This window comes from Cryptomeria japonica, chromosome 4 (genome assembly GCF_030272615.1).
Source record: "Cryptomeria japonica chromosome 4, Sugi_1.0, whole genome shotgun sequence".
In the NCBI taxonomy this organism is placed as follows: domain Eukaryota; kingdom Viridiplantae; phylum Streptophyta; class Pinopsida; order Cupressales; family Cupressaceae; genus Cryptomeria; species Cryptomeria japonica.
This window is the reverse complement of record NC_081408.1, coordinates 17,990,919-18,009,413: the sequence shown is the minus strand read 5'-3', so window position 1 is coordinate 18,009,413 and position 18,495 is coordinate 17,990,919. Positions and strand designations below refer to the sequence as shown.

The 18,495-nt window shown below is 34.2% G+C and overlaps 1 protein-coding gene across 1 annotated transcript in view; it reads right to left on the bottom strand.

Moving 5' to 3' along the window:
- Window positions 1–1,995: 1,995 nt before the first annotated feature.
- Window positions 1,996–18,495, bottom strand: part of LOC131033157 (lipid phosphate phosphatase epsilon 1, chloroplastic) — an 85,013-nt gene continuing 68,513 nt past the window's right edge. Inside the window, exon 4 of the mRNA XM_057964292.2 lies at window positions 1,996–2,350. Within this exon, the coding sequence (XP_057820275.2) occupies window positions 2,135–2,350 (216 nt within the window). The 3' untranslated portion in view covers window positions 1,996–2,134. The remainder of the gene's footprint in view (window positions 2,351–18,495) is intronic.

Sequence of the window (18,495 nt, the reverse complement as noted above, 5' to 3'; positions counted from 1 at the left end):
GTAGGTATATTATATGGATGTCAAAAGTGCCTTTTAAATGGAGAATTGGTGAAAGCGTTCCACATGACTCAACCACAAGGGTTCTAGGTTCTGAGCAAATGAAACTTGGTTTGTAGGTTCATTACACCCTTGTAGGGCCTTAAGTAGGCTCCTTGAGATTGATATTTTAAAATTGATCAATATCTTAGATATTTTGGTTTCAAAAAATATATATTCTAAACCCATTCTTTATCTCAAAATAAATTGTGGTGACATGGTAATCTTAATTGTCTATGTTGATGATATTTCCAATCATTTGAAGCAATTCTATTTTAATTAAGTAAAAAGTGACACATGATTTATTTTTTGAATGACAAATTTAGGCACGTGTCAATATTATTAAGTTGTAGAATTTTGGTAAATTGGTCATAATTTTTTTGTATCACAAACTAAGTATGTCAAATGTCTTTTAGAAAAAACTTGAATGAGTGACTATAATTCTATGTCAACACATATGGGAGTTAGGATAAATCTCTCAATCAACATTTTCATCATTTATCTATGAAACAATGTATCAACAATTGATCAATAGTTTGATTTATCTTACTACTACTAAACTAGATCAATGTTATTGTACTAGTCTTTCTTGTTTAATGTCTAAACCTCAAGAGGAACACAAGAAAGCTATAAAATGAGTATTTTCATATGTCAAAGGGTCCATTCAATTTGGTATTCCATACATGCAACATGTTGACTTCATGCTAACCAATTGTATTGATTATGATAAGGCTAGATCGATTGAGACAATAATATCTACAACATGTCATATTTTCACTCTTGGGTCATGAGTTATTTATTGGTAAAGAAAGCCCCAAAACATTATCACCTTATTTTCCATTGAAGTAGAATAGAAGACAACAATCAATATATTTTTTGAGACAATGCGATTAAGGAGGATATTCATTGATATTCAATTAGATCAAACTACATTAACATCAATTTTTGTGACAACCAAAGTGTTCTCAAGATGGTGAAGAACACAATCTATCATGCTATAATTGAACATATTGAAGTTCATCATCGTTATATTTATCAATTGGTTGATAATGAAGACATTTATCTTTATTATTGTCCTCTAGAAGACTAGATTTTAGGCATAATGACTAAAACAACTAGTAAAGATAACTTTTTTAAGCTCATAGATAAATTTATAATTGTATCTAGTTTAGTCATTAAGGGAGGTATTAGAATAATTATAGGTTGTTGGGAGTTTATTCCTAAAATATAGGATTGGTCACATCATTCCTTGGATTACATAATAAGTCATTCTACAATGTAATATATCCATTGGCACAAGAAGATAATGATGCTAGTGTGGAAGCCCCTAGCCATAATCCACCTCCTAATAATATAGCTTTGACAACTCTCTTGATTTTCTTTTTGGCTCAAGCTTAGACTTTTTGAGTTGTGATTCCATTCTACCTACTTTTTATGTGAATTTATGTAGTATTTTATGATATATTAATATTGAAAACTACCATTATTCATCATAAAATTTTAATATTTAATACATTTTAATATAATAGAATTAAATATGATAATTTACCAAATTAATATTTTTATACATATGCATTTAAACATATAATAGATTTCTTACTAAATTTAACATATATTTATGATAAAAAAATAAAAAGATAGATCTTTTATTTTTAGATAATTATGATTGAAATAATATTGAAGCTAATTATAAATTATATAATATATTATAAGATTAAATTTTAATTTAGTGAATACAATATATATATTTTTAAATTAACAATAAGACATATAAACATGTCATTTTTATAATCTATGAAAATAAAACACATGACATGTTTATTATTTATATAAAATAAAATAAAATATTCCTAGTTAAATATTTTTATGATAGATCATTGATTGTGATCTAAAACATTAATACAAAAGCTCACAAATCAACATATGTTTTCAAGAAATATTGAATTAAACTAGCCACTATTTCATAAAAATAGTAATCCATCTTAAATTGTCAAAATTATTGCCATGTTACAATGACCATATGTGTAAAGATAACAATTTCAATAAACATAAATGATGCATAACTTACATTGATACAAAAATTATTATGAAATCATTCTCATATTTTAGTTTCTTTATTGTCTATTGATATTTTTAAAAGGATAATAAGCACACCCACATGGAGGAGTATGCGAACTCTAATAAAAGCAGGTAGATACTTCAACTCGACAATTTTCCACAAATAATGCCAACTAATTGCAAAGAGAGAACCTAAAATTCCACCCACCATAGCTTGAGCATATGTATGTACTCCTTCTAGTATTCGTGTCCATGCCTAAATTCACACCCACAAAATATATTAGTAAATCTTTTACGTTTAAAAATGATATAATATTTTAAAATCTATTTTATAGATATATTATGTAGTCTATTTGTAAATATTTTATAATATTTAAAATTATTTTATAAGATTAAATTAATTTTTTCAAATAATTAGGTCTACAATTTAGCTTGTATCAACAAGATATTTTTATAATTTGATTAATTAAAGTATTATCATTTGTTTTATTATAATATTATATCTAAATTTTATTTAGCTATTAGACTATTTTACAATTTATACTTATTAAATAATTTTAATACAATTTAAACATTAATAAATTTTTTTTGAATAAATATGTAGTATGATAATTAACTTGATGACCAATTTACATAAACAACACAATTATAAATTAAAAAAAGCTACTGAAAATTCCATGTAAAATATAATGCTAAAGACACAGTAAAAGCCAATAAATTATATTATCATTTTAAGGGAGATTCCTTAAAGACATGTTTTTTAAGTAGTTGGAGAGGAATGATTATTAGAAATTCCACATAGTTGTTAATAGATGCATATTATTTAGTGTCTAGTATGTAAAAAATTGTTCTCTATCAATGAGAACTATGTTTGACTATATCTATATCAATGTTCATGAGAAGAGTAACTTTTATGAGAGGGTGAAGTCATTAGAATATTAATAATCATGGATGGTGCATTATCTCAATGATCTAAAAGAATTAAAAAATGGGCAATTTTAAGTATAATTTTATTTGTTTACACTTAAATTTGCAAGAGAACATTTGAAGAAATCATAGCTAGAATAGAAAAAAATGTATATCATCAAAACAACTACAAAATAAAGTAAGCTTTTTTCTTTTCAAATACTAAAACAATTTTCCACCCTAAAGGTATGTCAAATCTAGGTGAACATAGTAGAAATTTCACTTCAATCTCCCAAAGGAATCATATGGCATGAAAAAGGTTCAACTTGAAAGTCCTAAAGAAGTCACGAGCCCATTTCCAGGCAGTCTAAGTTGTGGATAAAAAACTAGAAAAGGTACATGAGGTTCTCATGTTTTCCAATGAAATGAACAAAGAGGATTGAGAACACCCAACTAAATTAATCTAAGTATGAATAAGGATACCTTCAGTAAAAAAACACCAAATGAAGTGGGAAAGTTTTGACTCAAGGATAGCCAAACCAAAAAGTCTAAAATTTGTGTTGTTGAGTGCCTAAAGAAGACTAACAATATCATATGTGATTAAGCTTTAAAAACATGTATAGATATGGAGAAAGCATAACATACCACTTCATGGTTTGTAATTATGAAATGATGTGTCTAAATATGATTTCCAAATTTTCCACCAAGGCTTGAGTCATTCCACCACAATTTTATGAATCTTATTAGAAGTAATATTAATTTTATTTCAAAATCCATATTAGAAAGGTTGCACTTCAATTTGGCCTCTGAGTGTAAAATAAAACGCTTAGTAGTCCTAAAAAGAGTTTGGAAGATCTTGATACTTCTATTGTACAGTTTCAAGTCATGAACCCAAAGAGTATTAGCAAGGGTTCAATCTTAGCAAGGGTTCAATCTTGGTAAGAAATAATAGGATATGATCAAATAGAGTGTTGATTAATAGATGCACCTTCACAAAAATCATTGACATCCCACAAAAGCCTTGGCTTGGTCTCTTCTCAAATATATGCTTTGATAATAAAATTGTTCTATATCTAAATAGGTTCTTTCATAATAATAAGATTATAAAAAGAAGGCCATTTCAAAAATCAATCTACTCAATGTTGGTCAACCTTCTCAATTGTCTTTATCCTCTTCTAAGCCTCATGATCAAATTGCCTTTGAATAGTCAATTAGTGAAAAAATTCTTGCCCTTTTTTAACCATTTCTCATGCTCATGACACTCAATGTCATACTAAAGAAAATAATGAAGGGGGTGTGATTATTGGGCATCCTTTTCGAAAATATGGCCATTGCTAGGTCAACCAAACACATTATCCTTTTTCCATATTAAAGAAAATCAACCGATCAAGGATCGGGAGTTGCAGACACTTCATGCCAAAAAGCAAGACAAACCTTCAATCATTGATTGTTGAACATGAGAATCTTTAAACACTTAGACAAATTTTCATGTGGGCCCATCGGGGGTTGGAGTTCGACCTTACCACCTTTCAAATGATGATGAAAAATGCAAGATATAAGATTGATTACTAATAACTAATAGCCTTAGCAAAAAAATAGAGGGAATAAACTGCATCTAGGGTTAAGAGTCGGCAATTCATCATATCAATTACCAAAAAAAGAATACTTCACAAACATTAACCTCAAATTTTGATTAGCGATGATGACCATTTCGAGTTGAGGATCAAATCTTCACCCTACCATATTTCAATAATGAAATTTGCAAGTGTTAAACAAGTAGTCTAAATGCCTAATAGGAGTAGATACATTTCAAAGGTCAAAGGTTGGCCCTACCTTATACCTTCTACCAACAAAACACTAAATACTAAACTCTTGAGCATCAAATCCCGATTCATTTTTTCAATGTGACATTATTACTATAATTTCAACAATCTCATTCTTTCTTAATCAAGAAAACCTTTGACATCAACTTATCAATACATCAACGAAATGGGTTCAAAATGTGAATGCAGAAGATTTCGAAATGGGTTCTCCGACTCCCTCTCACAAAATGACCGTTACTCCTGCCTATAATTTGTCTGCTGCCACTGCTCACACCTGCAATTCTACGAGTTGTGGGGTTGTTTCTGGGGTGGTCGTGAAGGCTTTTGGCGCTGGTGGTGAGTCCTTTCCATTTGGCGCGTCTTTCGCTGACTTCCCCCATTCCTCCTCCTGTGGGGCCCACGTTCGCTACTACCTTCTTTGGGTGTGGCACCTCTGCTTCTCGTGCCTAACCTTGTGTGCCCATCGGCGATACCATCTCTTGCAATGGTGTTCGCCCGCTCCCTGCTACTATTGGCGTTGGGGTTTTTGCTCTGTCTAGGGCCGTTCTGGTTGGGGCTTCTGTCATGCCCTCTTCTCCTGCTGTCGTGAATGTTGATTTGGGGGGTCTTTCCACTGTCGAGGATGTGGTTCCTACAAAACCTTCTTCTTTTACTGCTACGCGGCGCTTTGCTCGTGTGGTCCAACTTGCTGTTGTTCCTCAGGGTATTCGTTCTCTTCCTTGTGCCAAGACCTCTCCCATTGTAGTATGTGGCCAAGATGTTGTGGAGAATGCTGATTTTTAACAACAAAATACTCTGGTCTACAGATTTGTTAGGTTTCAGCCTTCTCTTTCAGACCTTCATCGTTGGGTGAGTGTTTCTTGGAAGCCTTTGGTTTCTCATGGCATTAAGATTTTTCCTCGTGCTATTACTTCCTTTACCTCTACTCATGATTGGGATTTGGTTTTGGGTGAGTTGTGGGCTTGGGGAGATCACTCTCTCTCTATGAAGCCTTGGACGACTTCCTTCAACCCCCTCACCAAATCCCTAATTGTTCATTCGGTTTGGGTTCGCTTCCCCAATCTACCCCTCCATTTATGGGAGCCTTCTTGTTTCAAGGCCATCGATAACTCTATTGGTAGCTTCTTGAAGGTTGATTACACCATGTTTTCCATGGGCCATACTACCTTTTCCCACCTTTTATTTGATGTCGACATATCTCTTCCCCTCCTCAGGGATGTGGTTCTCATGGTTGGGGATAGGCCATGGACTCGATCGTTAGATTATGAGGACCTCCCCTTTTGCTGCTTAAGGTGCTTCTCAATGGGTCATTTAGCTTCGGACGCCTCTCTCTCTTGCCACAGAGGTGATGCTGCTTGGTGAAAGGATGCTACTAAAGATCACTTGACAATCAATGCTTCTGACTCTGTTTCAAATGGCTCATCTTAGGAGGATGATGTTGTTGTTGTTTGTGAGGTTTCAACTCCTATTGCTCCTGATTTGGATTCAACTCCTATTGCCTCTGACCTTCAGCTCCACTCTACACATACTGCTCCTACTCTTGAAGCCACTCCTTTGTAGCGTGTCATTGTACTACAACCACCCCCTGCTATTCTACAACAGTTGGTTGCTGCCTTGCAACTGCACTCCCTTAAATCTACTAATGGTTCCCAAGTGGAGACCTCACCACTTGATCACTCTCTTGACGGACCCAGTAATAGTATCATCTAGACTATTTTTTGTTGCAGGCAAAAGGGAAAGTTTTTCCCACCCCCCCGAAACCCGTCCTTGTCAAGGCTCAAGTGTCCCTACCCCTCCTTGAGTTGGGTTTGGGTTGTTGTTTTATATGGTTTTTGTTTTTGTATTTGTGTTATCAATAGTCTCTAACTATGTAAAAGGTCAATGCCCTAGTTAACGTTTCTTTTTAATCAAAAACATATTAATACATCAACAACCTCTGACATCAATAAAACAAAGAAAACATCGAGCTTTGACATCAATAACAATATTTTCAACAATTACATTGTGTTTTTCATACCATTAATAAACATAAGCAATAGTGTATATATATACACACACACAGACACAAACTAAATAGACGTTTCATGGCCATTAGCTCATTGTAAAAATACAAGGGCAAATTTCTTTACTCTCTTGGCTACAATTCTCTCTTTGGTTTACAACAAGTGTTTAAAAAGATTGTGCAAGAAGGATATTTAAAATATTCATCTTTCCTAAGGCAACATTTATAGAAATAATAATGCAAGAAAATGAATAATTTCCTACTAAGGTGGTATGACAAGATTAGAAAAATGACCTAAAAACCTTTAATCATTGAAATTTCACACCATCAAAGTTCATACAAGGAAAATCAATGCTATTGTATTACAATAACTGTTAGCAACAATCAAGAAGGAAGACTGAAAGGGGGGATGAATCAGTCTTCATCAGAAACTTCCAAAACATAAACTGATAAACCACAACAATAACAGATAAGAAAATTAACAACACAACACACAACACCAAGATTTTGACGTGGAAAACCCGGTTAAGGGAAAAACCACGGTGGAAACCTACCCATAATAAGATGATATTCTGCAATAGTATGTGAAAATATTACAATGGGGAATGCACATGCATTCAGGCACATTGCCTAGACCTCATTGCTCAAAAGATATATGTCCGGAAGGCTACAACCTTGAGGGAAGTGTCACTGAATTACAATATGATTCAGACTACAATGCGGAAGGAATGAAGTACAATATAGCATCTACAAAAGTCTAATGACAGTTCCGATTAAGCACATATGTCTGCTCTGCAACACCAAACTCACCACAACAATTCACTGAATGATATATCCTTGTTCGCACATTTTCCTCTCTTTGATAATCCAGACACAATATCGACACCAAAATTACATTTAAGTATATCACCTATATATACAATTCATCAACCTTAATAACAAGGTCGGCTAAACCCTCAACCCTCAACCCTCAACTCATATTTCCAAAAATTACATTACACGATACAAATATTGACCACCGGACCAATATTATGATTTAGTTTACATAGAATGGACCTAATTCAAATTCCCAAACGATTACATCCACTGGAAATCCCACAACACGCTACACCACTAAAAATACTACATAAAAACAAATTATCACCGGTTCAAAGAAATCACCAAAAAATCGCACAACAATCAATGCGGATCACCAAAACAAATAGAACACGACTAGGAAACACCATCAAGCATGTTAGAATCATCTAGAACAGTTGCACTAACACGTCTTTTCAAATCTTCATCGGTCAACGTCTCAAGGCTCAAGAACACAACCAATCAGCAACTATCACGAGGAAAGATAACTTGCGGAGCAACAAATCATGAACCATCTGAAGTGAGGATACACAAGTTCATCCCAAACAATAATCCAAAGTCTCAACACAAGATCTGATCACACCAGAATATACTGGAGGGAATACCAGATTCTAGAAAATAGTGATCAGCAAAACCAAACTACAAAACCGGACCAAATTTTTTTTTCCAAACACACTAGAATAACTCACAGGAATATGTTGACATCAATGACAACAACATATCCTAGTAGCAGCAATGAACAACCAAATCCAACAATCTCCCCCTTTCGCATTGATGACAACATATGAATGTGAAAAACAATCAATGCAAAGAAACAAGATATCACCAACAAACTCACCCTAAGATCAAGGTAGATAAAGCAATTTTCCACATGATCTCTCTCCCCCTTTGACAACAGTGCCAAAGATCACCAAAATAGAAAAATCAAACTCACACCCAAAACAGAATCATAAATCCCTCCAACCTAGGGATACACAACCAAAACAATGGACTACTCCAGCAGAGGAGCAACACCAATTCATCAATTCGGATAAAAGAATAAAGCTCTGAATTCCACAGGATCGATGCAACTCAATGTATCTAGTTCTCATCGGGAGGGGTGGAGACCCCTAGCTTGTCTCTCAGATAGACAAATGTATTTGCAGGCAAGGGCTTAGTAAAAATATCAACAATTTGTTCCTTTGTAGATACATATTCTAGCTTCACCTTTTGTTCACCGACTTGCTCTCTCAAGTAATTATATTTGATTGATATATGCTTAGTCTTTTGAATGTTTTGCCAGATTCTTAGACATGTTTATAGCATTGCAATTATCACAGTATATAATAGTAGGCTCATCATAAATAACTCTGATATATTTCAACATTTGATTCATCCAAACTATCTGAGTGCAATTACTAGCAGCATCAATGTACTCAGCTTCAGCAGTGGATAAAGATACTGAATCATGTTTCTTGCTAGCCCATGAAACCAACTTCTTACCTAAAAAGAATGCTCCACGGGTAGTACTCTTCCTATCATCAACATCACCTGCCCAATCTGCATCAGTGTAAGCGCACAACATAAAATTATCATTCTTTAGATACCATAAACCATAATCTTCAGTTCCTTTTAGATATCTAAATATTCTTTTAACAGTAGTGAAATGACTCTCCTTCAGATCATCTTGATATCTAGCTACCATACACACAACATGCATAATGTCAGGCCTAGTTTGAGTGAGATATAATAGTCCACCAACAATAGATTTGTACAAACTCTGATTAGCTTTAGGAGATTCATCATTTTTAGACAGTTTACAACCAGTCACCATAGGAGTTCCAACAGGTTTGGAATCATCTAATCCAAACTTCTTCATCAATTCCTTCACATACTTAGTTTGAGATATAAAAATACCTTTTCTTGTCTGTGCAATCTGCAAACCTAAGAAATATTTCATTCCACCAATCATAGACATCTCAAATTCTTTTTGCATATCAATGGCAAATTTCATGCTCATATCATCATCACCACCAAAAATAATGTCATCAACAAAGACATCAACAATTAAAATATTGTTATTTTCAATCTTAAAGTACATATTACTATCAACAACACCTTTGACAAATCCCAATTTTAGCAAGTATTTGTCTAATCTAGCATACCAGGCTCTAGGAGCTTGTTTCAAACCATAAAGTTTTTTTTTTAATTTGCATACCATGTCTCCATCATTTGATAGTGAAAATCCATCAGGTTGTTCAATATAAACTTCTTCATCTAGATCACCATTCAGAAATGCAGATTTGACATCCATTTGATATACCTTGAAATCCTTATAAGCAACATAAGCTAGCCACAATCTAACAACTTCAATTCTGGAAATGAGAGCAAACATTTCTTCATAATCAATCCCTTCTTGTTATGAATATCCTTTGCAGACCAGTCTAGCTTTATTTTTGACTACTTCACCGACTTCATTCAATTTGTTCCTAAAAACCCATTTAGTACAAATAACATTTTTATCCTTAGGTCTAGGCAACAATTCCCAAGTGTTGTTCTTTTCAATATGATCTAACTCTTCTTCCATGGCTCTAATCCAATTGTCATCTTTATAGGCTTCAACAACATCTTTAGGTTCAACTTTAGAAATCAAAAATATTTCTTTTGCAGCTAACCTTCTTCTAGTCATCACGCCTTTATTCTTATCACCAATAATCTGATTCTCAAAATGATTCAATCTTACATACCTCATAGTCTTTTGATTGTTCTGATTCTCACACTCAAGATCCTGAACATCCTCATCGACGACAGCAACAGTCTCTTTTTGTACCGTATCGTTCTGCTTAGGCTCTTCAGGTTGAATAAGAGCTAAGACAACATGTTGACCTTCATCATAAGCTTTGATCTCCTTCCTAAGGTTTTCATCCACCTTCACACTTGCACTCTCAACTATCTTTCTCTGTCTCTTGTTATAGCATTGGTAGGCTTTGCTATTTGTAAAATATCCCAAAAAGATACCTTCATCACTTCCAGCATCAAACTTTCCAATATCCTCATCTCTCTTGATATAACATTTGCTACCAAAAATTTGAAATATTTCACAGTAGGAACATGACCAAACCAAATCTCATAAGGAGTCTTACCAGTATCACCTTTGATATGAACTCTATTGAATGTATAGATTGCAGTGCTAATAGCTTCTCTCCAATAGACCTTCAGAACATTTCCTTCAATTAACACGGTTCTTGCAGCATCGAAAACAATACGGTTCTTCCTTTCAACAATCCCATTCTGTTTTGGGGTCCTAGGAGCAAATAGTTGTCTTCTGATTCCATGCAACTCACAAAAAGAAGAACTCACTGGAACATATTTCTCCACCTCTATCAGATCTCAGACACTTCAACTTTAATCCGAATTCAATTTCAACTTTAACTTTGAATATCTTGAATTTCTCAAACGCTTTTGATTTTTCCTTGAAAAAGACAACCCACATCATTCTGGAAAAATCATCAATTAGCAAAATAAAGTATCTATCACCCTGCACACTTCTAACATTTGTAAGTCCACACAGGTCAGTATGCACAAGATCTAACAATCCATCTGATGTGTGTTGTTTGCTCTTGAAAGAAATCCTTGTTTGCTTACCCAACTGACATTCCTTGCATACCAGATTAACAGATTTAACAATCTTAGGAAGATCCCTAACAGCTTGTGTAGAACTGATCTTGATCAATGAATCAAATTTTATCAAATTTTACATGACACATTCTTCTATGCCACAACCAACTCTCATCTATCTTAGCAATCAAACAACTTTTCTCACTAGCATTCAAATGAAAAATGTTACCTTTAGTCTTAGTTCTAGATGCAATCTCTATACTGGAGGCATTCAAGATCTTGCATTTACCATCTTTAAATTGTAGATCATAACCCTTATCAACCATCTATCCAACACTCAAAAGATTATGTTTCAAACCTTCAACATACAAGACATCATCGGTGTTATGCTTACCATCAAAAGAAATAGAACCTCTCCCATGGATTACATAGGCTTTGTCATCTCCAAATCTAACTATTCCACCATCATAACTTTCCATGCTTACAAATTTGCTTTTGTCAGCGGTCATATGATGTGAACAGCCGTTGTCAATCACCCATTCACCTTTTTATTCTACCTTTGTAGCCAAAGCTTTCTCCTCAACAGAGTAGCTAGTGGAATCAATAGGCACAGGTCTATTTTCTTTAATGGAAATAAACACAACTTCATCTTCTTTTGATTCTTCATCCATAACACCTTCATCTGTAGCATAATAACAGTTCTTTTGGTTCCTAAACTTCTGATTAGACTTATAAGGCTTATCATACTTCTCATATTTATCAAACTTATCATGTCTGTCATACTTAGCCGTTCTCTTCGGACATCTAGAAGAAAAATGTCCTACCTTATTACAAGAAAAACATTTCAAGGGTAACTTTCCATCATACTTACCAGCACCTTTAGGCAATCTCCGAGCAATCAATGTTTCAAGTTCATCAAGCTCTCTATCTTGCTCTGATATCTCTCTCCTTTCTCTTTCATATATGGATATCCTACACTCATTAGGATCATATCTCTCCTTACCGCACACAGATGTTGATGCTTTGAATGTTGTCTCAGACTTCCCATATGATTCTCCAAATTATCTCAGCTCAAATGCAACAAGTTTTCCAACTAATACATCTCTTGTCATGGTAGTTACACTCCAGATTTCATCAATAGCGGAAAACTTATGTTTATAAGGAGGCAAAGATCTTAGAACCTTAGAAATAATCTCATCTTCTTCAATCTTTCCATAGCCAGATCTGATGCCAAGGATAAGATCATTCACCTTAGCCATGTATGAATGTATGTTCCCATCATCTCCTATCTTTAATGTCTCATACTTTCCTTTTAAACTCTGCAACTTAGCAACTTTCACTTGACTATCACCTTCATACAGGATCTCAAGCTTCACCCAGATCTCATGTGCGGTCTAAAGTTTCATAACATTTGTCATTTCTAAATCAATCAGAGCACTGTGAAATGCTTCCTTCACTTTGATGTTATATTAAGCTTCCTTAACATCATCAGGAGTGGATGGTCCATTCTGAGGAACAACATAGGCATCCTTAGTAATCTTCCAATAATTTTCTCCAAGACATTTCAAATGCACCTCCATCTGTTTCTTCCATACAATGTAGTTGCTTCTATCAAACTTCAGACTATCCTTCTTGAAAATAATACCCTAAGCTTCCATCCGGGATCTCCTCAAGCGATTAAGCTTCTACGGAGGATCTAGCTCTGATACCAATTGTTAGTAGCAATCAAGAAGGAAGACTAAGAGGGGGGATGAATCAGTCTTCATCAGAAACTTCCAAAACATAAACTGATAAACCACAAAAATAACAGATAAGAAAATTAATAGCACAACACACAAAACCAAGATTTTGACGTGGAAAACCTGGTTAAGGGAAAATCCACGGTGGGAACCTACCCACAATAAGATGATACTCTACAGTAGTATGTGAAAATATTACAATGGGGAATGCACATGCATTCAGGCACACTGCCTAGACCTCACTGCTCAAAAGATATATGTCCGGAAGGCTACAACCCTCAGGGAAGTCTCACTAACTTACAATATGATTTGGACTACAATCTGGAAAGAATGAACTGCAAGAGTAGCATCTACAAATGTCTGATGATAGTTCCGATTAAGCACATATGTCTACTCTGCAACACCAAACTCACCATAACACTTCATTGAATGATATATCCTTGCTCGCACATTTTCCTCTCTTTGATAATGGAGACACAATACAGACACCAAAATTACATAAGTATATCACCTATATATACAAATCATCAACCTTGATAACAAGGTCGACTAAACCCTCAACCCTCAACTCATATTTACAAAAATTACATTACACGATACAAAGATCGACCACTAGACCAATATTATGATTTACTTTACATAGCATTGACCTATTTCAAATTCCCAAACGATTACATCCACCGGAAATCCCGCAACATGCTACACCACCAGAAATATTGCATAACACACAAATTATCACTGGTTGAAAAAATTCACCAAAAACTCGCACAACGATCAATGTGGATTGCCAAAACAAACATGACAAAACTAGGATTTACGCCATCAAACATGTTAGAATCATCTGGAACAGTTGCACCAACACTTCTTTTCAAATCTTCATCGGTCAACGTCTGAAAGCTCAAGTACACAACCAATCAACAACTATCGCGAGGAAAGATAACTTGCAGAGCACCAAATCATGAACCATCTGAAGTGAGGATATGCAAGATCATCCCAAAAAATAATCCAAAGTCTTAGCATAAGATCTTATCACACCGGAATACCAGAGGGAATCCTAAATTCTGCAAAATAGTGATGAGCAAAACCAAACTACAAAACCGGACGAAAAACCTTTTTTCAAACACATCGGAATAACTCACATGAATATGTTGACATCAATGACAACATATCCTAGCAGCAACAATGAACAACCAAATCCAAAATCTCTTCAATAATCCAACAATAACATTGTTTTTTCTATTATAATATGTTTTAATAAAGATATGTAATGGATATTCTACCTATTTAACTTACTCTAATTTTCAAGTTGTATGAGTTTTTACAAGACCTAAATTTGGAAAAATCTTATTATAAAATTAAATTAAGAGTCAATTTTATTTACAAGTGTAAATATACTACAATTAATTTATTAATTGTTACAATGAAGATAAAATTGTTTATAACTTATGATACTAATTTGTTATAGAAGTATAATGCAACATTATTTAACATTTCAAGAGATCTAACATGTGCAATGAATTCAAATAAGGGGTAAAATGATATTTAATAATGTTTTTATAAATAAGTGAATTCTTTTGGTCCTTACATTATAAAGATAAAGAAAACATAAAACTTTTGATAAAAATGACCAATTACAAGTTATAAAGAAATAAGTTGTCATTTTAGAAGTAAAAAATATGCCTAACCATATATCAAATGTAAAATTAATTTAGACAATGAGTTACACACAAGCATAACATAAAAATAGTATTACAAACAAGGGAGTCTTACCATGCCAGTTAGATCTTGATCACCTTAAAACATTAACTTTGTAATATCTATTTTCAAAAGCAACAACCCCATTTGTCAATCCACTCACTTTGCCACATATAACCAATTGGGGCTAAGGTTTATAGTCATCAAATTACCTAAATTGAACCCCTAAGGCCATTTTCATATATTTAGCAATATACATTATTTGATAAAATAGATATCTATGGAATACATGCCAAGAATTTCAAGCTTCCCTTACTTGTCCATGACTAATACATGCTTAATGACCATTGCAAAATACGTGCAAAATTTAAACAACTCATTTATCCTAATATTCTAATAGGAGAAACAATTATCCTAAGATTAGAAAGGATCTTTCTTTTAAAGAAAGTTGGTGACAAAGGAATAGAGTTGCACCATCACAGAAACACTAGGAAAAAAGAAAGCAACTTTATAGCTCTCAAAGAATGAGGAAGTAAATAAAAACTATTTATTAATGATTTCTCCTCCTTTAACCATTGAGGAAGGAGGGACAAATATCCTACCTTCTTCACTAGTCAAGCATGGTGTGATCATTGATGAAAAAAACCATTCAAACTCCTTTGGAGGCTTGGGAGACAATTATAGAGAATGTGTTGTTGTGCCTTTCACCCACACCTAATTTTGGCTTGTCAAATGTGCTCTCACTTCTTTCTTTTGTTTTATTGTTTTTCCTTCATTTTTCTTTGGTCAATCTAATTCTATCAAACTTTTGGGGTTTGTCATCTTTGCATGATAGTAGAATTTCCCCTAATACTTTGGCAGTTACTTTCCTTTCTTTCCTTGCATGCCTATCGACTTATCGAGACTTTGATGTTGCTCATCCTAGCACAATTGTAAAGAATTCTCTAGCACCTCAACCAATGACAATAAAATTCACTTGATAGGTTACCCTATTTGACCTCCAATTTCCACACTTTGATCTCCAAAGCTGATTAGTAAGGACTGTTATGATCTTTTCTTGACAGTCTTTTGACTGTCTTCTCTTTTGTGCTTCTTTTGCATTCCTTCAATTAAAAAAATATATATATGACCTAACCTCAACTTACCACCAATATTGCATTTATGTCTCTGACAAGCATTAATGACCATCTCGGCATGTAGATTGGTTAGGATTTTTATTATTGCTTTCTTGGTTTTTGTGTCATTTTCTTCTACATGTTTGTGCTACCATGCCTCTCTATAATGTTCTTCAAGATGTGAAGTCATTGCATGTAATTTGAAGATTAGAGTGGTACTCAAATCTTTTTTCATTTGTATGCCACATGTTGTGGTTGTGGTTAGCTCCTATGCATCATTGCAACAAATTATAATTACCTCCCTTTCGTTTATGTTCCCTTTGTGACCATTCCAAGTAGGGATTCAAGCTTTCCTTGTACTTTAATTTCCTTTTGTTTGGTTTGTTACTTCCCTTGGGTTTGTTTTGTGCTTGCCATTATGTTTGGTTGATTTTTGTTTTCATTTCTTGCATTTGTTTTATCTTTGGACTCAATTGGGTTTTGTTTTTTTATTAATTACGTAGGGGAGGGCCCTAAACCCAAAATAAAAGAACATCAAAATAAGCAAATCAATAAAACAAGGGTGTTGATCCCAAACAACCAAAAGCCTTAGGGGTAAAGGCTAATAAAAGAACACCTATAGTGCATCAAAAATAGACCATCAACAATAAAAAAAATAGGCCATAACAAACCACTGCAACACACTAGCTATACAAGCAACAACCCACATCAAGATTGGGTAAAGAAATCATCAACAACTCAAGGAAGAGTTTGGGAAGACGAGGAAGAGTTTGGGAAGACAAGGAAGAGTTTGGTAAGATTAACCTTTCCTCTGGTGATGAACAATAGTTTGGGCAATACAATCATCTAGAACACCATTACAATGGGAATCAAGAGGGGAAGTCCCCTTAGAGGGTCTATCAACACAAGGAGTAGAGTGCTGACAAGGTGTAACATCATCCACTAAAGGCTGGAGCTAAATAGGAGATATGAGCAAAGAAGGATCCATAGAGCTAATGGAGGCCACACCAGCAACAAGAGGCTCAATATCATCTTGGGAGTTATTAGAAGAAGATCCAAGAGATTGAATAGTCAAGTGATTACCATTAGCATCCTTCCACCATGTAGTAGCACCTTTATGATGTGAGAGAGCATAATCTTTTCCTAAATGGTTAGTTGAGAAGTAGCAATGACATCAAAGAGGGAGGCCGTCATAATCTAGCAATTGAGTCCAAGGCCTATCCTCCACCACCAAAACCACATCACTATGAAGGGATTTCGAGGTGCCAATATCAACCAAAATGCATGCAAAAGTAGATTGCCTCATGAAGGAAGTGCAATCATCAACCTTCAAATAACAGTCAATGGAGTTGTCAATGGCCTCGTAAAATGAAACCTCCCAAAATTGGAGGGGAAGGTTAGGGAGAAGGACCCACACTAGATGCACATTGAGTGGTTTAGTATGGGGATTAAAAGAAGTTGTCCAAGGTTTAATCTTCTTTTTCATCCTATGGCCTTGGTCAAATCTATTTTTTTATTTTGGTGTGCTCTTTTAGGTTATTTTTGTTGGTATTTCAATTACAATGAGAGATTGTTGACATTTCAATAAGGATATTGAGAAGGTTGTTGATGATTATGGATATAACTGATTAAGGATGTTTACTGTGTTAATAATATTATTTTGTCATTGATGTCAAGAAATTGATTTTCTGACTCAGTATGATGTTGCCATATCTTAAGAAGTATGATTTGATGAGTATAAAGATGTCGGTAAGTGACACAGAAAGAATGTGAAGAATAAGGGGAGAAATAGAGTTATTCAATGGGCAACTATTACCGAGTTAGACAATGATGAGATCATGTTGTTTAGATTGTTTTGATATCCTACATATGTTGTTGATTGTAAGGTTTATACTATACTATGTTACCGACCAAAGAACCTAGTCGGTAAACCCTAAGGAACCTAGTCGGTAAACCCTAAGGTTATCGCTATCGGTTAATGAAGGCGGAATGTCTACTGAGTTGCAACTGAGCTATAACATAACGCATTGGATGAATACAAGCAATATTTAATGAAGGATGTTGATGAGCTGGAGTTGATTAAATGATTGGTATGCCATGCATGAAGTTTGTTAAGGATCTATGGCAATGGAAGATCGGCAAGAAGATCTACAACTTAGATTGAACCGCAATAACTTAGCACAAGTTCCAAGGAAGGAATGCAAGTTCCAAGGCGAGGTAAAACATTTTTCAGATCGAAGGATACATTGAACCTAGTCAAGTTTGAAGATCTGATGGCTATGATTGATCATGGGAAATGTGATCAAGGAGATTAAGCGGTTGAAAAATTGTTTATAAATAGGGAACTGTTGATAAACAATGTATGCGGGCAAGTGTAAGCATAGGGATGCTACATAGTGATTACCGAGCACAGAAGCTTGAAGATCTGTTTGAATAACAAAGTAAGGAGCCCAATAGAGGGACAAGATAAGTCCTATGATTTGATTGTATTGAACAAATAAGAATCTGCTTTAACATTTTAGATGTGAAGTTGCAGATATATTTTATTACTATGATTTTGTAAAGTGACAGAAAATCTCTTAACCGAGTGGACTTAACAGTCTTATTTGTAAATCCTCTAGCAAGGTGACATTCTGATTGAGTGTTTGAAATCCTTTGACAAGGTCACT